The sequence below is a fragment of the Garra rufa genome, chromosome 1, assembly GCF_049309525.1.
Source record: "Garra rufa chromosome 1, GarRuf1.0, whole genome shotgun sequence".
NCBI lineage: Eukaryota > Metazoa > Chordata > Actinopteri > Cypriniformes > Cyprinidae > Garra > Garra rufa.
This window is the reverse complement of record NC_133361.1, coordinates 9,049,459-9,077,380: the sequence shown is the minus strand read 5'-3', so window position 1 is coordinate 9,077,380 and position 27,922 is coordinate 9,049,459. Positions and strand designations below refer to the sequence as shown.

At 37.0% G+C, this 27,922-nt stretch overlaps 1 protein-coding gene across 1 annotated transcript in view; it reads right to left on the bottom strand.

The window, feature by feature from the left end:
• Positions 1–711: 711 nt before the first annotated feature.
• The window catches only part of LOC141343239 (uncharacterized), a 65,087-nt gene continuing 37,876 nt past the window's right edge, over positions 712–27,922 (bottom strand). Inside the window, exons 9-12 of the mRNA XM_073847867.1 lie at positions 27,723–27,907; positions 26,121–26,567; positions 25,617–25,784; positions 712–2,134 (exon numbers count right to left, since the gene is read on the bottom strand). Coding sequence (XP_073703968.1) covers positions 1,185–2,134; positions 25,617–25,784; positions 26,121–26,567; positions 27,723–27,907 — 1,750 coding nt within the window. The 3' untranslated portion in view covers positions 712–1,184. The remainder of the gene's footprint in view (positions 2,135–25,616; positions 25,785–26,120; positions 26,568–27,722; positions 27,908–27,922) is intronic.

Here is a 27,922-nt window from a genome sequence, read left to right as displayed (position 1 = left end):
CTCTAAACATAACATTAACCATAACTCTCTCTGTACTGTAATAAAGAAAAACATCACAGACAGAAAAGTGCAATCACAATCATGTAGCCGCAGTCCTCTCTGTCGGAATACAGTTGGTTTGTTTGAGGTGCAGAGAAGAATTTAAATTGTTAATGGCTGAAAATATTATCCAGATTGTTATCCATGACCCACTTCGAGAAGGCGCCCGCGCATCATTCAAACACATCTCACTTAAAACACGGCATGTTGTAATCTGTGAGGAATGCTGGAGAGAGCCAATGAGCGTTCAATTTTTCTGCCGTAAAACCTGTTGTTTCCTGATGCGGCTGTATTTGAATTTGAAATGCACTTCAGCGCGGGTTTATTGTTGTTGCTTCTGGATTCGCTGCTCTGGATGGAGATGAAGATCGCGAGGTAAAGGCTTGAATTTGGGTCTGTTCCTCGCAATCGAATGGATTGTAAAGATCTGGATTACAGCGCACAAATAAAATTGTTTCATTTTGTAATTATGATGCGTGTTAGGTGTGGGTCTATTATTAATGGTTCTATCTATAACAGAGTTGGGGAAGAAAATAAAGGAGAGATAGCGATAAGAGGAGCTCGTCCGTGTCTGAGGATTTCATTTGAATATTTACACTAATTAAAGCTCCGAAAGCACCCACAAACACGCATTAAACTAATGTAGACAAGTCATTCAATCTCAGTCATGTGTGGAGAAAAAATATAGTTTATTAGGAAAATAAACGGTTTTAGAGAAATCTGGAAGCCCTTAAAACAATTGCAATACTTCATGGCTTTTAGATATTAAAACTAAAATGATAAAATAAAAAAATATAATATAATCAGCAGACAATAATAATTGTTGATAAAATATAAAAAGTAAAGCTAACAATGTATTAATAAAAAAGGTAATTTTGATCAATAATTATATTTAATCAGCAAATACAGAAACAAGCTAAGTAAAAGCGAAAAATAATGAGCTGGATCTCTCCTACTGACATGGGCATAAGAGAGGTGTTTTCTTTTTTCTTTTAAGAACTATAGATAATGTTTCTTAGTCATGTTGCTTGTAATGGCAGATTGTAATGATTCATCCAGATGATATTTCACTGCTTGATGCAGTATTGTGTCTTATTTGGTGATAACACAGCCTCAGACCTGAAAGTGCTGTATCTCAAAATGATCTACTCGCTGTGATTGTTTTTTGTATGACTTTGTAGAGAAGTTGCATGTTTGAAGCTCTTCCCACATTCAGTGCATTGATACGGTTTCTCTCCAGTGTGGATCCTCTCATGTATTATCAGATTTGATAAGCATCTAAATCTCTTGTCACAGTGTGAACACTTATAAGGTTTCTCTCCAGTGTGGATGTTCATGTGTTCTTTAAGGTGTAATGATTTTGTAAATCTCTTCCCACATTGATCGCAAGAGAATGGTTTACCTCCAGTATGAATCCTCATATGTTCTATAAGGCACCATTTCCTCGCAAAATTCGTCCCGCACTGATCACATGTGTGTGGTTTCTCTCCAGTGTGGATCCTCTCATGTTTTTTCTGATTTCCTAACTGACTGAATCTCTTATCGCAGTGTGAACACTTGTACGGTTTCTCTCCAGTGTGAATCCTCTCATGTGTTTTCAGAAGTCCTGAATCACTGAATCTCTTGTCACAGTGTGAACACTTATAAGGTTTTTCTCCAGTGTGGATCCTCTGGTGCAGTTTTAAATGCCTCGCTGAAGTAAAAGTCTTTTCACACTCAAAGCACATGTAGTCTCGCACACCAGTGTGAACTTTCTGATGCACTTTTAAATGTGCTGGACGTGCAAAACACTTTCCACACAAAGGACATGAATGTGGCTTTTCCGTTGTATGAACTGTCAGGTGCCTTTTTAGGTCTGAAGCTCTCACAAATGTTTTGTCACATTGGTCACATGCATACGATTTCTCTCCAGTGTGGAGGCCCATGTGAATCTTAAGCGCCGATGAGTATGAGAAATTCTTTCCGCATTGATTACAAGTGTACGGTTTCTCTCCAGTATGAACCCGCATATGGCTTGTAAGGCTTGCTTTTAGTGTGAAACTCTTCCCGCACTGATCACATGTGAACGGTTTCTCTCCAGTGTGGATCATCTCGTGTGTTTTCCTCTGTGCTAACACTCTGAATCTTTTGTCACAGTGTGAACACTTATACGGTTTTTCTCCAGTGTGGATCCTCTGGTGCAGTTTTAAATACTTTGCTGAAATGAAAGTCTTTTCACACTCAAAGCACATGTACTCTCTGACACCAGTGTGTATTTTCTCATGTTCTTTCAAACTTTGTTGATGCGAAAACCTATTTCCACACACATTACATGAATGTGGCTTCTCCTTTGTATGAACTACCACGTGCTGTTTCAGGACTGTATCTCTTGAAAATCTTTTCCCGCACTGATCACATGCAAACGGTTTCTCTCCAGTGTGGATCCTCTCATGTCTTTTCAGGCCTCCTGACTGGATGAATCTCATGTCACAGTGTGAACACTTGTACGGTCTCTCTCCAGTGTGAATCCTCTCATGCTTTTTTAAACCGGCCGCTGAACTAAAAGTCTTCCCACACTCAAAGCACGTGTCTTTCACACCAGTATGTATTTTTTTTGGAGGCATTTCTAGATGTTCTGGATTACGCATAAAACTCTGTCTACACTGAAACCTGGTGAAAGATTTCTTGGTCCTTTTTTCTTTAAATCTCCACTTCTGACGTGATTTTTCTCCACAGAATTCTTCTTACTCCTGATTATATCAATCAACTCTGAAACAAAAGTACAAACAGTCCATTTGTCAGTAACTCAAGTGAAGACAAAAACAAAAGTGAAGGGACACTATAAAGTGAAAGGACATAGAGATGAACCCTGATATAAAAGCAAAAAGTTACATTAGAAAACTGCATTCTTCAAACTATTAGTTTTAAAACATTATTGGCACAAATCTCATGTTTCAATAAGGAGAATTAAGGAATATGTTTGATCAACTACATGAAGGTTCTGAGGATCATCAAATACATACGGTGTTGCATCAAGAGAGCGACCATACATTTGTGTTCTGTTTTCATTTTCGTGTTTTTATTAATTAATCATTACTCGTTTCTGTAATTGAGGCTATTGTTTCTATTATCATTTTATTATTTGATCATTTATTCATTAATTATTTTATGATGTTTTATATTTCTTGTTATTTTCATTGTTTAATCTTATGATTGTGAGGTTTCATTAACTGTTTTGTCTGTCTATATGAATAAGAGATAAGATGTTAACGGATACTCAAGGTTTATAGGATGTTGTTGTAAAGCAGTCTGCTATAACACTACTTGTTGGATTTGTGCTTTTCAGATAAAGAGTGAGCATTGAAACATGGATCTAATGGCACTTGAGGCACTTTGTGACTTTTCTTTACACCAAAAAAACGTACAAAACTCACTGATTTGATGTTATATATTATAATAGTAATTTTATAATTTCAAAATATAAATGAAAAGGTAGAAATAATTGACTAATAAGCCAATAAATGCTCCTCTGCTGCCATCTATTGGTTATAATGGCGATTTGATGTATTTTTTTTTTGTTCTAATGTTTGTTCACAACAGTATATTTTGGCCATCCCATTAAAAATAACATTCAGATTGGATCATTTTGGAGCTTTTAAGGGCTGGAAACAGTTGTGTGAAATGCTTGAAAGTCATTGAAAATGGCTTGAATTTCTCTCTCAAAAGGTTGTATAAACCCTGAATTTAATGATGTAATAACACTCCACTATTTCTGCCACAACAGCATGGTACAGTTAGCGTTACTACTAGTGCTGCCCGCTCATAGTCGACCAGAGAAGGCTTAATACGTTATTTAAATGTTAAAACAGCCTCCTGTTTTTCCATAAAACATTCATAATAATTCTGCTGGTGTGGTGTACTTGTAATTCATGAACACTTCGGAATACAGATCTAAGGTTGGTCTCTTTTTCAAGAAGACAATCAGCAGATTATTGCAGAGTGAGTAAATAAAGACAGAAATTAAATTAAGTTGGTGGAAGTGGCAGACTAAGTTTTAAATGCTTATATCTTGTAAAAGTCAATTTTGTCATCGTTTTGAAGCCCACTAGCGTATAGATGATCTTAAGACTAAGGAAAACCATGGCCGTTTTCATCAAGCAGTTGGTCCAAAACGGCTAATTTGATGCAATATCAGTAAAATCAGCCTGTAGTGCGGTATATAACCCTTGATTTACACCGTCGCGGTCACTCTAGTCATAAGCGGGTCTCCGCGCCGCTTCTCTAAAGCGAGGCTAGATTTGACAGACGCCGCGTCCAAGCCACACAGCAAACACAAAATAAAAAGTCAAAATATACACCCTAAAAAACTGGCGCAATAATTGTAAAAAAAAAAATAAAAATAAAAAAATGTGTTAAATAAAAAGCGTACATTTGTTCTGAAAATGCCTTGGATTTTTTATTTTTATTTTTTATTAATGGTTAAATTGCTCTGTAGATTTTAGAGTAGAGGAGAACAAATGCCATTGGAAAACATGGAAAAATATAATGATCTTCTAATTTACTTGGATACAGTATTGTATTTTCTGGATTATTAATCGCGTTTTTAATAATCTAAAACGTGTTGCGATTTCCAAGGCGACGTAAGGCAATCAAGCTCAAGTGCAAATCACTCATTAGGACGAAGGAGAAAGAGCAAGTGAGTTTGTATCGAACATTTTCCTGCAAGAACGCCGCTAATTTCAGTTTTGATTTAAATATTTAGCCTGGGCGTTTATAATAAATGTTTAAAAAATGTCTGATTTTTTTTTTTTTTTTTTTTTGTGGAGCGAGGGGAATATAAATACACGTTTCTAATGTTTCGTTGCCACAGAGACAACACATCAAACCTTTTTAAGCATTTGTCGCTTGCTCATCCTGATCTTTTCAGAGAATTAAGAGATCTTGGATTCTGTGAAGACCCTTCCTCAAAAAGTCGCAATTGGCTCTGATTGGTTAGCTGGCCGAATGTGATGCGATTGGCTAAACGTCCCGCCCCTCAGCTCAGGGACATGTGCTTCGGTTGTATTGTAAACAATGGCGTTGTCTAGCTATATTGCTTGTCAATTTTAATTTTAGTATCAATAATATGTTTCTGCCACACTGCCGACCGCTAATATGAAGCAGCCAAGAGAGCGAGAGAATGAGATTTATATTTAGGCCTAATGCTTTTTCTTTGGCTATGAAATCTGAAAACTATCTGAAAGAGAGAGAGAATTAATAACACTATTTTGAATATTACTTCGACTGCTAGAATAACACTTTGCAGGGGCCCCATCGAAATTTGTCACTGTTTAAACTGCCCTGTCAATCATCACAGTTAACATTATCTACATTTCGTTTAATTTCCTACCGTATTAGAGAGAAATGAAGAGGCACGTTCTTTCACGAGTCTTTCATGCCGAGAACTCTGCATTGTGTTTGCATAATTATGCATTTAAACGTTAATGACCAAACCTATCATTATAAAAGTCCATAATGTTGCTGCACATGAAATATAACGCGGATAACATTTAAAAAATATTATTTATCAGGTTACACACTGATTATTTATCACTGAAAACCCTTTCTCTACCTGTCCAATGGTCGTGCATATCCTCCATGTTTGTAGTTTTTTTTAACACTTTTTATGCGTGTTTGTAGTTCTAATCGAATCCTCGTTTACCACGCAATGTGTTGTGGACAATATTAGCCGTTAGAGTGTGCATTGATCCGCACTTCGAATTCTGAAGTTAAGTAGACCATCCGGTAATCTTTGGAATACTTTTTTAAACATACTACGATTTGGGAAATACTAATTCTATTTTCGAATACTATTTGGTAGTATGCGGCAGTTATCTCGCTATGATACTAGTTGCGGCTAGTTTTCAAATTTTTCTATTAGACCTATTCTTCTCAGATTTTATTTACGAAGATTTAATGTATGTATATTTAATTTTTTGACATAAGATTAAAATTAAATTTTAAGGTTTAATTAAGGTTGAAGACTTAAGATGACAATTTAAGAGAAACCCCAGATAGCAAATGACATCTGGCCCAATTCTGGCCCACATATCCCAATGTACATTTTTATTAATGATTGGGATGATTTGAAGTTTAAAATTGTTTATTTGATTTAATTGAATATTGATTGAACAATTGATCAGTGCCGATTACAAATGATGTATGTGACAGCAATTTACGACGTGGCTCTCCTTATTTTTGTTTACTACTCATTTGAATATTTTTGAAAACTTATGAATAAATACATTTTGTTAAATTTGTAAACTTCTCCAACCCACCGGTCTAACGTGGATTCAATTTTGCATCAGTTTAAATAATAAAAATAAAAACAAATACATGAACAACAGCCAGTGGTTGCTCAATTACTCTGATTTATATTCCAAAAAAATCCGAAACAGCTGAATTACAAGATGGATGGTCTACAAAAACTTGCTCTGACCTTATGTCCATCATGCGGAGCTGTTTTTGCGATCTTTCTAGCTCTTAAGGTCGAATATGCTCTTAGATACATATACATACATACATAGCCTACACACACACACACACATATATATATATATATATATATATATATATATATATATATATATATATATATATATATTTTTTTTTTTTTTTTTTTTTTTTTTTTATATTTGTATTACATTGCATATTGACAGACTGATAAGCAAACGTGCTATTTATGTCTGGATGTAACTTTTGATAGTTGATAGGAGTGGCTCACCTATTGGCTTTGCTGCACCTCTTAGTAAAGCGGATTTACTTTCCTCATTTGTGAAACTATTTGTCCAAGTCTAAACAACTCAAAAACGAATTTGACTCATTCTCATTTCTGGAGTAAAAGCCTTCAACCCTAATTATGCAAAACAATCCATGCATGACTGCAATAAAGCAACTAATAGATAAGAAAGAGTAGAAAAATAGGACTCACCTTCATCTTACAACTCTAATTCCCTCGCGCATGGACACACCGAGTGATTCTCTCTCATCCTCCTCCGCTTCTCTGTCTGTGAAGTTATTGGTGGGCTGCAAACCAACTGTAAAGGTGCATACCGCCACCTACTGTACTGGAGTGTGACAATAAAGATTTTCTACATTCAGTTATTTAATCCGCTATTTCTCAAGAACTACATTCACATCTCAACAATCCCAAAAACCAATTGCATTTCAAGGAAATTTTCCCTCACCTGTAGGATTGAGCACGTGGTCAGCTGTTCAGAAATCCTCGGACTACATAAATAAAGGTTATGCTATAGAAAAACCGTTTTTGGTTCCACAAAGAATCATTCAGCCAAAGGTTCTTTCAAGAACCATTTCTTTCTTGCCTTTTAGTAATCTGAAGAACCTTCTTTCACCACAAAGAACCTTTTGTGAAACAGAAAGGTTCTTCAGATCTGTAAGGTTCTTTATGGAACCATTTAGACAAAAAAGGTTCTTCCATGGCATCGTGAAACACCTTTATTTTTAAGAGTGTAATTAGAGTCTTTAAGTTTTTTCTGGTTCAGATAATAGGTTATAAAATTAAATCACTCAGAGACTTGTTTTAAGAGAGGTTTAAATGCATTACCATGCTAGTGGTTGGTTGAGGGGGGGAGGGGGGGGGGGTCATCTAAAAAATGCTGCAGTAATATGGGACGTCCTGAATACGAACTGATCATTGTTTTTGTTTTTTTCCTACTTTTTAGAAATGGGGTCTATATATCCCGTTAAAATGTAACACATGTCCCATATCTCAAAAATGCTGCAGTAAAAAGGTTTCAAATGAGTTTTGCATATAATATGGGCCGTCCTGAATAAAATGCTGCAGTAATATGGGACGTCCTGAATAAGAACTGATCATTGTTTTTTTTTCTTGACTCTAAAGTCTAATAATGTCCCATTTCTCAGAAAAGAACCCCAAATTACACCAATAAATAAAACGGATATTAAAGCTGAAATGCAAATAAATAAGTAAGTAAAAATTCACGAGCACTTTGTAGTATTATCTCTCAGTCCTCTGCGTCTAAATGAAAAGCGCTCTGCAAGCGCGTTCTCTCTGTGTTGTTTCTGAAACTACCGTAATCACTGTAATATGCGCGCACACTTATAATCAATCGCGGCTGGCTTGACCGTGTTTTTCTGAACCTCGGCTGGATTTACCGCAGTGATTAACTGCATGAGACGCTGCTTTAGAAAAAAATTATAAAAAAAATACGGGACAAAACCCGTCCCGTATTGATTCAAAACGGGACGCACAATTTCATTCTGAAATACGGGACGATTCCGTATTTTAAGGGACGGGTGGCAACCCTAGTCACCATCTTCAGTTCACAGGATCGCGTGATGTATTCAGGCACAGCATTTGCACACAATGGTGTACATCAGGGGTGGGCAAACTTTTTGACTCGAGGGCCACATCATGTGATGTATAAGACATATTTTATAATTTCATTTAGAAATAATGTAAAATAAATGAAACATTTACAAACATTAGAAACGTATCTATACAGTCCTCATATCACTCCTCAAAAAATCCCATAAATGCAGTGTTCAGAACAGAATAAGAAACAAAAATATAAGTAAAAAACTAACACAAATTCACTGTAAACATTATAAATGATCAGCCTTTCTCATTCGTCACCAATCCTTATGTGCGCGATATGCGCTTAAGCTTGATTATTTTATAAATCGCCTGGGAAATCGCAGCACATTTCAGATGGTAAAAACACTTTTATACTCCAGAAAATACAGTATTGTATCTTTTTTCATAAAAATGTAAAGAAGGCACCAGATAGCTGGCCAACACCTCGGTTTTTGTAAAAAATAATGTTTTTTTGAACCTCAAACTGCATAAACACACAATAATGCTTTTTTTTTTTAGCAACATCATATGACCCCATTTAATAATTTCCAGCCTTCTTTATTAACACATTTACAATGATGCATTTCTGGTCTCAAATAGTAGCTTTTTATGTCTCACAAATGATACATTTGTGAATTTCTGTAATTAAATTCAGTAATGAAGAGGCTTTAAACTTTAAACCTATGATGAGGAAAAATCACTTTGATAAAGAGAAGATACCTACATAATAACAGAGTATACAGTTAATAATATGTCATGTATGTATTTGTTGTAAGATACTGAGCTGTTCTTTTGTCAAGCTGACACGTGACAAAAGAACAAGCAACACTTACCCGAAGACTTGTAAGATGAACCAATAAATGAAAACTGGAACAATAAATTGTTTCTGCTTCTCATGATTTGGCCTTGGTTGCATTGTTGTTTTATTGCATTAACAGTCTTAGTCGAAACGTCGCTTAAGTACTGTAGATGTGTTGTTGGATTTGGCTATTAACGTGTAACATTTTAATTATATGCTGCTGAAGTGAATGAAATGACTTGAAAAAAGATCAGTAAAATGATCCGAACTTCCCATTACTATCAATGTGTTTCCATCTTAACAGTTGTTAACCAAGATAGCAACACCTGTTTGACAGGATGTCCTGTCTACCACTTTGACAGGATGTCAGTTAACTGTCTAAAGCTCCCTTTTGAGGAGAAGATCAGCTAATCAATGGCATAAATGCATGTGCTCTTTATTTAACAAATATTTGCTCCTTTCTACTGAAACAAAGTGGATATTGAAACTCCAAGTAGTCAAAGTTGCAGTGTTTTTTTTTTTTCTTGAAATCTTGCATTTTTCAGCATTCATAAGGATTTAAGCCAGCAGTTTTACATGCATGTTTTCGTTTATTACAACAACAAAAAAACTATGCATGACAGTTTACAAAGGGGACTGATTTTGCCATTTTACAAAACACAGTTTAACGTAACAGAAACTTACTGTTGATTATGGCTTAACGTAATAAAAAAATACTGTGGTTTACAATCTGGTGGCTTGATTCTTCTTCGGGACTCTGATGGGAATTCCTCAAAGCTTTTTAAGGTAGCACCTGATACCTTATTATTCCCCACTTGTTATTTCTCCTGATTCCAGAGAGACTTTACATCACCAGATCTCAAATCGCGTGTCTGTGCTGAAGAGCTCTTTGAATTCAATTCTGTTGTTGTCGAAGAGCCTACAGATACAAACACACACTGATATTAGCTACAACCCACTGCCTGTATTTCTCAATTGCAAGTTGATTTAGATAAAAATGTCAAATACAATATCACACAAAAGTGATACCCCTCACTTTTCAGCAACCACTTTAATATATCTTCTCAAGGGATAATACTACAGAAATTAAACTTGGATATATTTTAGAGTAGTCAATGTGCAGCTTGTATAGCAGTATGGATTTACTGTCCCCTGAAAGTAACTCAACATACAGCCATTATTGTCAAAATAGCTGGCAAAATAACTGATTACACCTTAAGTGACAGCAATATGTTGTTCAATGCAAAGCCACATTAATCATTAATCATGTGTATGTTTTTGTCTGCTTGACAGGACCATACAAAGTTGTGTTTATTGTATTAAAGCAGTTAAGATTTGACGCTTTATGTGCAATTCTCTCATACTGACCACTGGATGTTCAACATGGCATCTCATTGGCAAAGAACTCTCTGAGGATTTGAGAATTATAATTGTTGCTCTCTACAAAGACAGTCAAGGCTATTAGAGGTTCAGTAACACCCTGAAACCGAGTTACGCTACAGTGGTGAGGGTCAAATAGAGGTTTTCCAAGATGGGTTCCATTGCAAAGGTTGATCAGCGAAGTTGAGTACTCGTTCTGTGCATCAGGTGCAGAAACTGGCTTCAAAAAAACAAAAAACAGATGCTGCTAGCATTGCTTTAAAGGTTGCAGAAGTAGAAGGTCATCTTGTCAGTGCTCAGACCATACCCCATAGGCACAGGCGTCATTCCATCTAAAGAAGGCGTACAAGAAAGCCCACAAACAGTTTGCTGAAGACAACCAATCCAAGAGCATGAATTACTGGAACCATATTCTGTGGTCTGATGAGACTATAAGATAAACTTGTTTGGCTCAGATGGTGTCCAGCATGTGTGGCGATGCCCTGGTGAGGTGTACCAAGAAAATTAAAGGGATAGTTCACCCAAAAATTTAAATTGGATGTTTATCTGCTTACCCCCAGGGCATCCAAGATGTCGGTAACTTTGTTTTCTCAGCAGAACACAAACAAAGATGTTTAACGAAAACCGGTGCAGTCTGTCAGTCATATAATGGTAGTGGATGGGCATTATACATTTAAAAGTAAAAAATAAATAAAATAAAGGCACAGATAAATCCAAATTACACCCTGTGGCTTGTGGCGATACATTGATATCCTAAGACAAAAAACGATCGTTTTTTCAAAGAAACTGAACAGTATTTATATAATTTTTTGCCTTTGATACACAGCCACGTCCATCTGTCATGAGCACGAGTTCAGCATCAGGCGCGTTACATCTGTACACGCTCTGGCGTAGAATATGCAAACACCGGAAGTGATCTGTCGCATGTATACGACACTCATTGTTTACACAGAGCACAGAGATTGTGGGTATATCGGCTATTCAAAATGGCAATTACTTGCCCTTATCCTGATTGTTGAAACCGATTTAAAGCTAAAAGATTATGTTTATTTGTGCAAACTCATCCGGGACTTTTCACCGATTTCCCCTTACGTCGTTTGCGTATTCTACGCCAGAGCGTGTTCACATGTAATGAGCCAGATGAGGACAGATGGACGTGGCTGTGTATCAAATGTAAAAAAATGATATAAACACTGTTCAGTTTTTCACAAAAACCAATCGTTTCGTGTCTTAGGGCATCAATGTATCGTCACGAGTCGCAGGGTGTAATTTGGATTTGTCTGTGCATGTTTTTGTTTACTTTTAAAGGTCTGGTGCCCATGGACTCCCATTATACGGCTGACAGACTGCACCGGTTTTCGTTAAAAATCTTCGTTTGTGTTCTACTGAAGAAACAATGTCATCTACATTCTTGGATGCCCTGGGGGTAAGCAGATAACATCTAATTTTCATTTTTGGGTGAACTACCCCATTTAGTCTTGCCTACAGTCAAGCATGATGGTGGTAGCATGGTCTGGGGCTGCATGAGTGCTGCTGGTTTGGAGAGCTGCAGTTCATTGAGAGAAACATGGATTCCATTATGTACTGTACATTCTGAAGCAGAACATGATGCCTTCCCTCCAGAAACTAGGCAGAACAGCGGTTTTCCAACATGATAATGATCCCAAACACACCACCAAGATGACAACTGCCTTGCTGAGGAAGCTGAAGGTGAAGGTGATGGGGTGGCCAAGTATGTCTCCAGACCTGAACCCTATTAAGCACCTGTGGGGCATCCTCAAGCGTAAGGTGGAGAAGCACCATGTGTCTAAAGTCCAGCAGCTCTGTGAGGAGTGGAAGAGGATCCCAGCAACAATCTGTGCAGCTCTGGTCAATTCCATGCCCAGGATGATTAAGGCAGTGCCAGATAACAGTGGAGCTAACACAAAATATTGACACTTTGGACAAGTTCACTTAGGATGTACTAATTTTCATTGCCAGCTATTTTGACAATAATGGCTGTATGTTGAGTAATCTATACTGCTATACAAGCTGCACACGGACTACTCTAAAATATATCCCAAGTTTCATTTCTATAGTATTGTGCCTTGAGAAGATATACTAAAATGGTTGCTGAAATCTGAGGGGTGTACTAACTTTTGTGAGATACTGTATTTTTTTCATGAATAAAAAATGTTTGATAAACAGCATGCTCTCTATTCAAACCTAAAGCATTTTAACCCAAATATTGCCATTTCAATAACAGTTCAAATAACTTTGGGTCACTTTGTAACACCCACCACACTGTCTGTATGTTGCTGTTGAGAGTGACGATACTGTGGATTTTCTCAGCCCCAGCGTCAGTGATGCAATTGCCACTAAAACTGTAATAAAATAATTAAATGTAACAATTATTGCATTATATTTCATAAATGAATACTTTTAAGTGTTTTCAGTCACTCACTCGATGTTTTGCACTTTGTGGAGGTTTGGGAGCAGCAGATCCAGACTGTGATCGGTGAGACGGCAATAACTCAGATCCAGTTCTGTCAGTCCTTCAGAATATTCCAGAATCAGGTCCAGACCTCTACAGACCTGCGGATCCAGCTGAGTCTGACTGAGATCCAGCTCTTCACCCAGAGCTCCAGAAAGAGACTGGGCTTCCTCAGGCCTCACATGAGCCACAAACTGAAGAAGTAGGGATTTATCATAGCTGAAAGACAGAGAACAAGTGATGCTTTATTTATACTGGATCTGTGTGTGAATGTGATCTGTTGATGTTTCTCACCAGAGTCGAACAGAGTGTAACACTGGAAACAGCTCATTCATTCCAGCTGTAGGAATCTCACAGTCCTGCAGAATCAGCTGTGTCTTTGTGTCTGAATGAGCTCTCTGAATGACTCTGGACATCGCACGGCAGTCGTCAGTGGTCAGATGTAGAGGCTCTGAGTCTCTGTTTGTGGTCAGATCCAGAGCAGATCGGCAGGACAAGTCCAGCTTGTGCTGAAGGACAGAGAGCAGAACTGATGCTGCCTCCTGCTGGACAACAGAGACACTGCAGCAGTGAAGCATCTTCAGCAACAGCCGCCTGTCAACACTGAACACAGACAACAACTACATCAGGACACAATCTGGAAACATCAGGAACAGACTAAATATAGCTTTAGAAAATCTGAAACATTTAGGGCCAGTTTTACTAAACAGGGCAAATTAGAGTAATGGGGCGTTCACACCAGACGCGACTTACACGAATAAATCATGCATTTTGGATTTTGTTGAGAGGGTTGCTGCGCTTTATGGGCTATGGAAGCTTCATTTGCATCTGGTGTGAACGCACCATTAGAGTGCAATGCCAAAACAGCGCAGATGGGAGTTGAAATTCCTGTGGGTGAATTACTAACAGTGCAGTACTTTAAAAAAGAACTTGGAGGCCAAAAAAAGAAGGGTTGCAAGTTTTTTTGATAGACCTGGCATTGCTAGTTGAGGGTTCCAAGACATCTTTTATTTGCTAAAGCAAATTAAAAATAACAGTTTCACCAAGGATAATGTTTTTCTTCTGGCATTCCTAAAAACATTACATCTGAAAAAAGTCCTCTCCCTTCTACGCTTCTCTCTGTTCTCTAGCAGCAACAATTGCAGCCATTTCAAGCACAAAACTAATTAAGATTTTTGGGGGCTTTAAATAATGCTGCAAATACCAGTAATTTAAGCGCAAACGATAGTAAATCTTATTGCGCGAGTCACTTGAATACCAAAGTCCCAAAAATTTGGCATCTGAAAGGGAAACTCCTACAGGTGCAAAAACTACTTACGTTAGTCACTTTAGTAGAACCTGACAGTACTTTTTTAGTAAAACTGGCCCTTAGTATGAATATAAATCTTAAAGGAACACTCCACTATTTTTATTTTTTAGCATAGATCATTGAATCCTACGAGACCAATATAGTATCGCATTCAAAAATGACCAACAAGTTTCAATATTCGTCCTATTTAAAACTTGACTCTTCTGTAGTTATATCGTGTACTAAGACCGGTGGAAAATGTAAAGCTGCGATTTTCTAGGCCGATAAGATTAGGAACTACACTCCCATTCCGGCGTAATAGTCAAGGAAGTTTGCTGCCGTGATATGGATGCAGCAGGCGCAGTAATATCACGCAGAGCCTGAAATTAGTTCCCAGCTAGGTAACTTCCAATGAGGAGCGCTCCCTGTGCAAGCAGTTGGTCACGTTGAGCTGCGTGATATTACTGCGACTGCTTCGGCCATATTACGGCAGCAAACTTCCTTGACTATTACGCCGGAATGGAAGCGTAGTTCCTAATCTTATCGGCCTAGAAAATCACATCTTTACATTTTCTGCTGGTCTTAGTACACAATATAACTACAGAAGAGTCAAGTTTCAAATAGGACAAATATCGAAACTCGTAGGTCATTTTTGAACGCGATGCTATTGGTCTAATAGGCTTCAAAGATCCATGCTAAGCTATGCTAAAAGTGATATTGCCAGAACAAGAGAATGGCTGAATGGATTTAAAACGGTAAAACTCAACTCATTAACTCGGGGGGAGTTGGAAAATAAGCCTATTTCCAAAAAAAGTGGAGTGTTCCTTTAAGGATTATTCTCTGTTATTCCGGATCCTCTCAGTGATTCTGGGTGTGGTTCCTTTCATAAATACATGTTTCAGTACTTTTAAGATGTTATCTGAATGAAACACACAAGCAGGCCTGAGACAGAGAAATAGAGTTAAAGAGAAAAGCTGTGAGACCTGAGGTGGGACACATGTGTGAAGAGAGGCAGAATGCTCTCCAGCTCTTCCTCTGGTATCGAGGACCAGAGCAGATTGAGTGAAGCTGCAGTGCAGTGCTGCAGTGTGAAGCGCAGAGCGGCACAGTCAACAGAGTCCAGATCTCTGCACTGCAGATTAATGTAGTTCTTCACTGACCTCAACAGACCAGACACAAAACCAGCAGAGCCGGACTCATAGATCTCTCTGATTATACTCATCATGAAGCTGGAGCTCATCCTGTACAGACACATCATATTTATCGTTATTAAATTGCTGTAATTGTTATACTGTTGGGTTTATATTTTTATGCACAAAAATTAAAACCAATACATTTTACACGCAGATTTTCTCAAAGAAATAACTACTTGTTTACCATTCAAACTTAATCCGGCTCAGGAATGGCAGAATTTCTCTGATGTTTACTTGAATGTGACCATATCTGAGGTTCACAGTCAATTTTTTAATGCTGTGCTGCAGGAAATAATGAAACTCTTCCCATCTCAAGGAACAGAAAGTCAGACAATCGCCCACTTTCTGCAGAAAGGATTTAGTCAGTTCCTCTTCCTGAGCTTCATAGACACATTCAATCATCTTCTGGAAAGTCTCATTAGACAGGCTACACACACACAGAGACACACATACACAAAGAGCTCATTATATTTCTATATTGTTATTGTAGATATAAGTTCAAACACTTGAAAAGTGTCCTAGAGTCAGACCTGAGGGTCACTGGTCCCTGGTGACACAGTAGGACAGACGCAGAAACAGACTGAAACTTGTATTCATAGAGGTCCAAACACTGGACAGTCCAGAGTCTCAGAAGAATGGCTAAGCTGCTCAGGACTCTGGACTGATTTCTCTTTGACAGCTGTTCCCCATTCAGATCAAGTGTGAGCTCATTCACAGTGATGGGAGCTCGAACCTTCATAGACCTCAATGCCTGCGCTGCTCTCACCACCATATAACCACTCAGGCTGAAAAAACAAAACACTGTTTGATGAAATGAAACAAGCAAACAAAAATAGCCAACAATCTCTAATAGAATCTAGCAAGTCACAGTTTCACTGTTAATCAATGGTTAAGAGTTCCGTCGCCAAAAATAACTGGATGTACCATTCAGCTACATCTTCGTTATTGTTTTGAATAAACGAGCTAGCAATGAGACATACATATTTGTGCCTTAAAGTTAATTTATAATGCTGTTTGTACCTGAGTGTGGGTATGTTTGTGAGGTGTCTGAATAGAAGCCTTGTTCCTCTGACAGAGATAGCTTTAGGTTTTAGAGTGAGGTCGAGTCTGTCAGAAGAGAAACGCAAGAATCTCCCCACAGAGCTGCAGGTTTTATTGGGTAAATGACTTTCCAAACTGAGGGAGAAGTCAATAGCCTCAAAGAGTGAAGTCACCAGCTCTGGATTCTTTCTCAACTGGACCGCTTTAATTAGAGTTAACAAGCACTCCTCAGAACATCTGGGGAAAAAAAAAAAAAATAAATACTTCATTAAAATCACTACATAACTTAGCATGACCCATTACAACTGTAAAAAAAAAGAAACTAACAATAAATTGCATTTTCTGAGCAAATTCTAAAAGACTCATTAAGAACTGAAGCGAGTTTGAATTAATGCAAAAACTGAGGGAGGACAGGTTCTGTGAGGTGAACCTGTGAGAGAGGTTCTGATTCTGAGGTAAATGAACAGCCTGGGGACTCGAAAGCCATGTTTAAACAAAGACAAGAGTGTCACGAAATGAAGACCAACCTCAGATCTGAGATGTGTTGCAGACACTGAAGGAAACTCATCACGTCACACTCTTCCTCTAAACATCCTCTCAGCTCCACCCATTTCTTCTTTGTTTGGAGCTTCAGCACTTCCAGGAGGGCAGCGCTTCTTCGCTGTGAGAGATCTATAAACCAGCTATAAGGTGTTGAGTGGAAAACTGGCAGGATCTCTGCAATGTCACTCCTGCTGATCTCATAGTACTCCACAAGTGAGTAAAGATCCAGCAGGAAATCACTAAAATTAATGTCAGTCAATCCATTCGGACAAGATCTGGTGCAGATTGATGATAACAGTTTCGGCATCTGCTCTCCTGTCTGTCTCTCAATCTCTGCTGCTTTAATGGAAATCTGCTTTCAACACTTTCACTGATTCTGCAACAAAACGGAAATGAGATTGAGATAGTGAACAGAGACAGAGTAGAACTCAAAATGTGACTAAAAATGCCAATTAATAACCCTGTTGAAAAAAACACATATGCTGGTTAGGTATGTTTTGGTGCTGGGATGCTGGTTTATGCTGGTCCTTGTCCAGTAAGGACCAGCATAAACCAGCTAAAACCAGCATCCCAGCACCAAAACATACCTAACCAGCCAATCATGTTTTTTTTAACAGGGAACAAACATTGTTTCGGTTCATTTTACTGACTGATAACTGCTCGTTATCTGTACATTACCCGTTAACGGATACCATTAGAATAATAAATGCATAGAATCAACAGGTATCTGTTATGATACATTAAACATACAAACAAATATGCAAGGGATAATTAATGGCTTGCCGTGCATTAAAGGATTTTAAATAGACAACACGGATGCTTCTATTTAACATGTATTATTCTGGACAGAATAATACATGAGTAATAATTAAAATAACATTTACAAACAATTACAATAGCAATCCTTTTGAATATAAAATCTGTGACAGCCCACAGGATGGCGACATTAGCCTATACTAGATTAAACGCGACTGAAATGGTAAACAGCGAGCCATTATCCGTGAAATATAGATGTAACATTAACAAAAGCTACAGTAAATAACATTACTTGCATCAGCTAGGATGGGCATCATAGCAAACCTAACAGTGACAAATCAACTATATAATGTTGTAAACACACATAATAATATCGCTAGATGAGTCTCAATCGCGGCATTAAACAATCTGCTGATTTCAATAAAGAACAACAAAACACGCTTCATGTGCATGCACAACTACACCTTATGCAAAGCAACAATTTATTGTAGAGTAGCTCAACAAATACGATTTTAACACAGGGAACCGTGTTTTGGTTTGCTACTCACGTTGATAAACACCCTGGTTGCGGTTCTCAATCACGTTCGATGATGACGTATTGATTTCCTGTGGACTCCTGGGATTGAAAAATGTATTCATCGATGATGAAGTTTTCTTCTCGGCTACAACTTTTTTTATTACAAAACTTGTAAAAACATACAAAAACGGGGAAGTTATAAATTCCTACAAGGAACAATCAAAATAAATAAATAAATAACAGTCATTCTTGAGACATGGGACAAAACATGTCCACCAATTATAACTGCTATTAGTTTTAAAAATAAAACATATTTTCAATTGTAAATGCTATAGGGATTAATAATATAATGTATTTAACACAATTATCCCCTTCAATTTAATTTGCTCATTATTATGTGAAATATATGACACATTGTCTTCTCACTACATCTAAAACTGTGTGTCCACAGAGAAGGGTTTGTTCATTCATATGCTATAAAATGGATTAAAAAAATTTTAATGATGAAAAAGACCTTGTTTTATCAAAGGCAACACTCAACCCCGTCAGACATTACTTAAAATGTAATAAAATCAGGGAATATCAGGGGCTATCACTCTAAAAGGACCCCCTTGCCACAGTCCTCTTCTGCAGAGTACATCAATGTGTTTAGGCTAATGTTAGCTAGCTAGCGATACTTCTCTTCAAGGACAACTTTATCATATTCTTGATCAGTAACTTGCCTTCATAGTCATGAACACATTTATAAAATCATTAAAAAAAATGTCTTTTCACGGAAAACAACAAATTTTTAAAGATGAAAATAATATGAAATTACCCATATAACCAGAAGATGGCAGCAGAGGATCAATCATTGGTCGCATTGGTTACCACATTGAAGTATCTAGTATAGCAAGTGCAGAAAGTCTTAATAAAATAAATAAATAAGCTCAGACACAAGCAGCTTATAGGGATGAATTATTCAAATACTTAAATATATAGTTCACTACAAATTAAATAAGTTAAATAATAATGGTATACAAAATGCACTCGATGTGAATCAATATGAATTTGAAATATTTTAATTTAATAACTACATCTTTCAAGCTTTATCTTGAACTGTGAAAGCTATTAAATAGCCTATATTCAACCAACACAACCTTGTTACTGCTGTAGTTTTGTTACTCTAAATTTAGTCTGAAGAGCTTTTTTTTTTTTTTACAAAAGCTTGTCAGATGTTTCATCTGGTTATTACTGTCAATCATAGTAATGACTCTCTCCTAACTGCCAAATACCACTACAAGCTGAATAGATGCTCCCTTTAAATAGCAGCTTTATTTAAATAAGGAGACCAAGCTGGTTTGTAAATCATCACAAACAGGTAATATGATTAGTAATAAACTTTAATATACATCGAACATTTTAAGCTTTATCCATCATGCATGTCTTAAGAATATGAATCTTGTCTTAAATCCTTGTCTGTATTTGATGAAGCTCTGATTTTCTGAGGTGAAGATGAGCTCAGAGTCTCAATCAAACTCATTTCTGACTGTGATCTGAATCTGGAAGGAGACACAAGGCTCGGTCTTCGTCGTCTTCAGATGTATTGATCCATACATTCAATAGCTTCCCGTTTTGAGTATTTTCTCCATTCATCTGGTATCTTTCCTCTCCCTTCAAATGTTTTATTGTAGTATTTTTCCAGATGTTTCTGGAATCTGCACACAAACCATTTCCAGTAGGGCAATTCAGAGAGATCAGGGGTGATGCTCCAGTTTGCATAAATTCCTCCTGCGCTTCTGTATTCTTTATAGAGGACTTTAACATCTGATCCATTGGGATAAAAAGATTGATCACTTGCTACGTCTGATGTGCAGATGCTAATAGACAAGTTTGTTGTTCCATTGTAAAACAACCCATTAATTCCTCTCACTCTGTGGAAAGGAACACTGTGATCTCCATCATGGTTTTCTATAGTGTTTGTGCAGACGGCTTTACAGAACGGACACTGAACCCAACAGCACTGACAGAAGTGATCAATCAGAAGCTCATCTCTGAACTTATAGTCCAACTTTAAAAATGACTTTGTGTTGAATTCACTGCTGATGTCAGACATTATAGCTGGAAGTTCTGTCTTTATCTCATATTCCAGGAGGTTAAAATCCTCAACATCATCATGTTTGACTCCACTGAGGTCTTTTTCAGAGACGATTTGCACATCTAAGAGCTGCTGTGTGAATCTCTTCAACCACAAACCAACATCTCCTCTGTTGACTTGAACATGTTCAGTAGATTTATGAGCTGCCTCCATGATCTCCAGCTGCTTGAGTTTAATGTTCTCCTTCATCTTGGGTAAAACACTGATAATGAACTGATCAGTGATGTACCGACTGACTTCACCTCTGATGAAACTCTTGAAGTGATCTCCGGGATTATGGATGTAGTTCATGTATTTGTCAAAATCCTCTTGTTCTGCCAGTGTCTTCAGGATGTGTTTCTCCAGATTTGATCTGTTTCCATTCAGTGATTCACAGCTTGATTTCATTTCATATGCCAGATGTCTGGCAGTCTTCTTGTAGACACTCTGTTCAATGGGCTCTTTAAGTTTCTGACAGATGACCTTGCCAAAAATGACAGCTAAAGAAGAAGAAAATTAGAAATGTCAATTTATTACTACAAACAGTATAACTTGTAACCCCTTCACTCTTAAAAATAAAGGTGCTTTAAAGGGTTCTCCACAGTGATGCCGTAGAAGAACCAACTTTGGTTCCACAAAGAACAATTCAGACAAAAAAAAAGCATTTCTTTCCTACCTTTTGATAATCTGAAGAACCTTATTTCACCACAAATAACCTTTGTGAAACAAAACATTCTTTATTAAACCATTTAAACAAAAATGGTTCTCTTTAGCATCGTGAAGCACCTTTATTTTTAAGAGTGTATGATTATATAATATATGCACATATAACATCATACATTTTATTTTGGCAATTCTTACCAATGCAGTTTGGCGATAACATCACCTAACAAAATCCTAACATAATTGTCCAGTTTCCACCAAAAACAGACATTAGAGCAGAATGTTTCAACAAGATATTGAGTTGAGCTTAACCGTTAAGATGGTTTAATTTTGTTTTCTTTGTTCATTAGGCTTTCTGCCTTTGCTTCTCTTCATGTTCAGCTCACCTTTGCTAATAAATGGACACGAGTTAATCAAATCAGCTTTAAAGGCCTGTTCACACCAACAAAGATAACGATAAAGATATAGTTCTAAAATGCGTTCTCAATATTAAAGAATAGCACACACAATTATGACGATGAAGGGACAGAGAAACAATATCATTGGAATAACTTTCAAAATATTTTTTTTAGCTGATGAATGATAAGAACATTGACGATCAGAATCAATCCTGCTGTAACAAGCTCAAATTTAAAGCAGCAAACAAGTGTGTGCTTAGAATAAACTGGTGTGGACGCTAATAGTTATCTTTATAGTTATCGTTCTTGGTGTGAATGGGCCTTAAGTCTTTCTGTTATGCTAATGTTGATTCACCTGGTTTTTCACCATGTTTCTTTGCTGTCTCTAAATGTCTTTGTTGATCTGTGAGAAGAAAGAAAACATTAATAAAATCTGATAAAAAAAACAATATTAATAATACATTGCTTCATACACTCTTAAAAATAAAGGTGCTTTGAAAAGTTCTTCACAGTGATACCATAGAAGAACCGTCGTCAGATCCACAAAGAACCATCTCTTTCTTACCTCTTTATAATCTGAAGAACCTTCTTTTGCCTCAAAGAACCTTTTGTGAAACAGAAAGGTTCTTCAGATGTTAAAGGTTCTTTATGGAAAAAATCTTCTTCACGAAGCACCTTTATTTTTTAGAGTGTAGCGCTAGAAGTGTGTCATATTGTCATTTTGAGCATAGACTTAACTCTTGTGAGACTAACTAAACCTGTAAGTGCAGTACCAGTCATTTTAGGCTGATAATTCACTGGCTGTGTGTTTAAATACTGGTCAGAATTTGTGCACTGTCTGTTTGCACTGTAGTTGCTGTAATGTCATTGTCGGCTCGAAGTTGCAATTAGGGCCCTAACTTGAACGAACTCCTCCTAGAGATCTAATCAAATTTAATCAAATTCGGTCAGTCTAATCTAAAGGCCCATGAAGTTAAATTGCGAAGATCTAGAGTTATCGTTGGAGGGTGTGTCTGTGGCGTCTACATGCCCATATTCCTGCTGGTAACAAGAAGTTACATGTTTTACGCTGTAACAAACCCCTCCTAGAGATTTAATGATATCAACATTATATTTGGTCAGTCTAATCTAAAGGCCCATGACGTTAAATTGCGAAGATCTAGAGTTATCGTTGGAGGTTGTGTCTGTGGCGTCTACATGCCCATATTCCTGCTGGTAACAAGAAGTTACATGTTTTACGCTGTAACAAACCCCTCCTAGAGAATGAATGATATCAACATTATATTTGGTCAGTCTAATCTAAAGGCCTTTGCGATGTTAAATTGCAAAGATCTTGAGTTTTCGTTAAAGGGCGTGTCCGTGGCGGCCTGACAAAGTTTGATGTTTTCCCCATGGACATAGAAGTTGTTATAACTCAGCCATAAAATGTCCGATCTGCCTTAAAGTTCAGACGTTCGATAAGAGTCCTGGCCTAAACACATCTGAAGGCCAATATTCTCTCATAATCATATCATTTCCTGTTAGCAACAGGCAATGACTTGTTTTACACTAACTTAAAGATACAATGTCTGATATATAACACATTTCACAGGTTTGGTAAGAGTCCTGGCCTGATAAAATGCCAATATTCAGATATAATCACGTGTTGGCAGCAGGATATATCATATCTTTCACTAACTCAAACATAGTTAAATCTGCACCAAACTTCATATGTTTGTTAAAAATGCTGGCCTGAACACATCTACATACCAATAATCAGTTACTGAATAGTGCCACCAGCTGGCAGCAGGAGGTTTGGCACTTATAAATGACTGATAGATTCCTCCTATATTTACTATATTAAAAGAATGCTGCCCACCATACACTGTTTTTTCTGAAGACACCGGTGAGCCTGTGTGCGAGGTTCAATAAAGGTTCAATTACCTTTATGTTTGTCCTCTAACTGTTTCGATAGATGGTTTTCTTTCATCCTCCTCAGGATGTCCAGTGTGGTCTTCACAGCTCCTTCTGGTCCACAACGTGCCACCATCAGATCCACTATGTCAGTGGCTTCTTCTGCCTTCTCCAGATCAGCAACTGAAGCAAGACCATCACGCTTTAGGTACCATTTAAACTGCTTAATTTTTTTAGAGCTTAGATTCTCCAGTGTCTCTAGAAGCAGTTCATCAGACGCCATCTTCTGTCACTGATTCCCTTCTGTTGGACAAGAAGAAAAATATTTGTGCTTTTACAACAAGTACTACAACAGTTCACAGCAAAATCCCAAGAGATAATTCTAAACTGCTCAGTGAATATTCAGAGTGTAAGAGTAACACTGAAGCAGAGTTGAAGTGAATGCGATAAAGAGCCAGAGCCAGCCCAAGGAGATGAAAAGAAAGAGTATGCAATAAAGGAATTAATATTCTCAGATGCAGATGCTGTCAAACATGATTTAACTGTGATTTTTCCCATGGCATTGGTGGTTGATATTCTCTTCTTTCTTTAGTCTTCAGCTAATCTAAGTAGGAGATTTTAGTGCTTTTCAAATAGTAGCACAATGTCTGCTCATTTGTCCATACTATGTAAAGCTCTATAAAATGCCTGTGTTTTTTTTTTTTTTTTTTTTTTTTGTTAAGTTTTCGGTTTAACTACAGTAGATTGGACTGGGAGTCTCAACTCTTTACTGCAAACTCACAGGTTTGATTCCCACTAAATAAACACACACTGATGATAACACTCTTACATATGATAGAAATGAGACTTGAATTACATAAAGTACTAAACTCAATTAGTCAAATTATTTAAAGAAGTTAATAAATGTTGACCGTTTATCTCTACATTCAGAATTTATGCAGCAGTTCTGTGTTGTGTTTCTGCTCCAGCGTGTTTACCAAGAGAAGTGAAGGTAAACCAAAAACATTTTACATTAGACAACATTTTTTGCTTCTAAACACTAAACGCTTACAGATTTTCTTCAGTTCTGTGACAGATGATGAAAGTGAAACTCTGATGTTACTATTGCTCGTAGTTATTACACGCATTACTGAGCTAGAGTCATTATTTAATGCTGCACCTCACAATTAGGTTTTGTATAACAAATTACTTGAAATCAAATACGATACCTGTATTTTGATATTTCATCATGTAGATGTTTCTTTCCATGTAGCTAAAACGAGAGCAGGAAGATGTTTGCAGGTGGAGTCATTCTTTTTTTTTTTTTCAAAGCAAACTAACCTGTTTCTGTCTGACAACAAGTGCAGGTAAAAGTTCAAGCTTGAGGCATAATGTGAATAAATGACAAAAAAAAAAAAAAAAAAAAACAGCTAAGCAACCAACATTGGGTATGCCTGAAACCTAATGCTCGATGAGCGACTAAGTATTTCTGCATCAGTATTCATAAAATAGTATGTAAGGGATAATGAACAGGTAGCCGGTAGTTATCGCAGAAATAAGCCCCGACAGTCTTGTATCACACTGAAGGGGCTTATTTCGCGATAACTACAGGCTGCCTGTACATTATCCCGCTTATTACACGGCTACTTCCACATAAGGAAAAAAAAAACTGGACATGAATATGAATTTGAAATCTTTTATTGGCATATTTGTTTTAATTTAACATGTTTATCCTTCCGCGAAACAATATAGTACCACGTGACTAACATTCAAACTATGTACGTTAGAAAGACAATTTAAATAGATTAAAGTCGAAATTTTCCATTGTTAATAGTGGTTGTCCAGTGTTTGTCACAAGATGGCGCCAAACGGTAATCTTTGTTGGCACGGAGGGATTTAAAAAAAATACAAGTAGTACCGGCTATGCATTACTTTGGAGCGTTATTACTTTTTGGACTGGAGCAGTTCTTTAATAAATCCAAAAGGGTAATCCAGACAAGTGTCAATGTTACTAGTGTTTTCCCTCCTCACAATGGAATTATGTGTGTTTTAGGACAGATTTATCCAGATAATATTTTATTGCTTGATGAATTATTGTGTCACGTTTGGTGAGGAAGTGGCATCATAATGAAACTACTGGATTTGAAGATGATCTACTCGCTGTGATTGTTTTTTGTATGACTGTGTAGAGAAGATGAATGATTGAAACACTTCCCACATTCAGTGCAGTGATACGGTTTCTCTCCAGTGTGGATCCTCTCGTGTTTTTTTAGGTTTCCTGAATGATTGAATCTCTTGTCGCAGTGTGAACACTTATAAGGTTTCTCTCCAGTGTGGATCCTCTCGTGTTTTTTCAGGTATCCTGGATGATTGAATCTCTTGTCACAGTGTGAACACTTATAAGGTTTCTCTTCAGAGTGAATCCTCTCATGCACTTTTAAACGGCTCGCTGTAGTAAAAGTCTTTTCACACTCAAAGCACATGTAGTCTCTCACACCAGTGTGTGTTTTCTGATGTCCTTTCAAACGTTTTAGTTGTGAGAATCTCTTTCCACACAAATGACATGGATATGGTTTCTCTTTTGTATGAACTCTCATGTGATCCTTCAGGTATGGAGCCCTCAAAAACACTTTGTCGCATTGATCACATGCATACAGTTTCTCTCCAGTGTGGAAACTTATATGTGCTTTAAGATGTGCTAATTGTTTGAAACTCTTCCCGCACTGATCACAAGCAAACGGTTTCTCTCCAGTATGAACTCTTATATGTGCTTCAAGTAGTCCTTTTAGTCTGAAACTCTTCCCGCACTGATCACACATGTGCGGTTTCTCTCCAGTGTGGATCCTCTCATGTGTTTTCAGATTTGATGACTGACTGAATCTCTTGTCACAGTGTGAACACTGATAAGGTTTCTCTCCAGTATGAACTCTCATGTGATGCCCAAGACTTGGTTTGCTTGAGACACTCTTTCCACACTGAGGGCAGGTGAATGATTTCTTGGCTTTTCTTTTCTTTAAATATCTCTGTTTGGTTTGAGAGCAACTCCAAGGTTTTTCTCCAGGTTTGACATGACTTTGCTCCTCAACTTCCCCCAGATCTTCTTTTTTGATTCTTGATTCTTCAATCAACTCTAAATGAAAGTAAAAATGGTTCATTTTCAGTAAATTTTAAGACAAATGTGGACTTAAAATGAACCCTGATATAACAATATAAAGTAGATAATTGCTATACAATATTTTGATGCATTATAATAAATTGCATGTTCCCTAAATTTTTCCATAAAATGAGGTACATTGATCTTAAAATTATTATTTTTAAACATTATGGGAAAAAATCCTATATAATCCTCGATAGCAAGAACTGTTAAATATGTTTTATTCACTACAAAAGTTATTTATAGAAAGTGTACCAGGGCTTCAGACTAAAATGTGTCAGCAGTTCTAGAGATGGTGGCACCAGAAGCAGGTTTGGTAATCATAAAACTTGTTTTGCATTAAAAAAAATTGTTGTTACTAATAATATTCAACACTTATTTCTATACAAGCTAGAACTCCCACTGTGTGCCATTATTCTTCTATTATACAGAACTGACTGGCACTCTTGATGTGATTCAGTTGCAAATTAAAGAACAAGCATTTTGTGACTTTTCTTACATCAGAAACATTACAAAACATTGACAAAATTAGATTTCTTGATTATTGGTATATTGTAGTTAGCATTAATTCTGATTTTCTACACCAGTGCTATATGATGTTGAAGGAGTGGAATTCTGGAGAGATCTTGGATATAACAATAATTATTATTATTATTATTTCTCGTGTTATTATTAACCTTCTAGATTGTTTGATGATTGAGCGGCCTACAAACTCCATCAAGAGTGTTGAAGCTGACTTCTGCAGATGAAACTATAAACTACTTTCTTCAGTAAACCTGACTTCGACTGATTGAATCTCTGATTCCAGGATTTTGTTCATCATATCTGGTTCTTGGGTTTTAACTGTAAGTTCCCCTAAAATTTTTATAACAGATAAATCTATGCAAAATTCAACCTTTTTTTCAGCTCTAAAGAGTAGGACGTTTTTGTTACACTTTCGTTTAATCTTGAATGCAACAGAAATAGCAGCTCTTATTAGTTAAAAAAAAAATTGTTGTGGCGAATAAAAATGCTCTGCCTTACTTTTTGATGCTTCAGCTATATTATTGCAGAGCTCTACTGATTTCATTAAAATCAGCTTGAAGCTTTACCATTAGCACTATTAATAAATAAAGTAAAATAAACACCAACCTGTTTGTACTTCAGTGTGTTTGATTTTGCAGGATTCTGGATCTCTCATCTTCTCTCTGTTCTCTTTAATAAACTCAGTCTGCAAATTTAAGCTCTTTCTGATGCGTTGATGCTCGTCTGCTCTGGTAAACTGGTTTTGTTTTTCTTTCCTTCTTCTTTCAGGTTTTATGGCGGTTGGCACCTCACTTAGAAGGCGCATT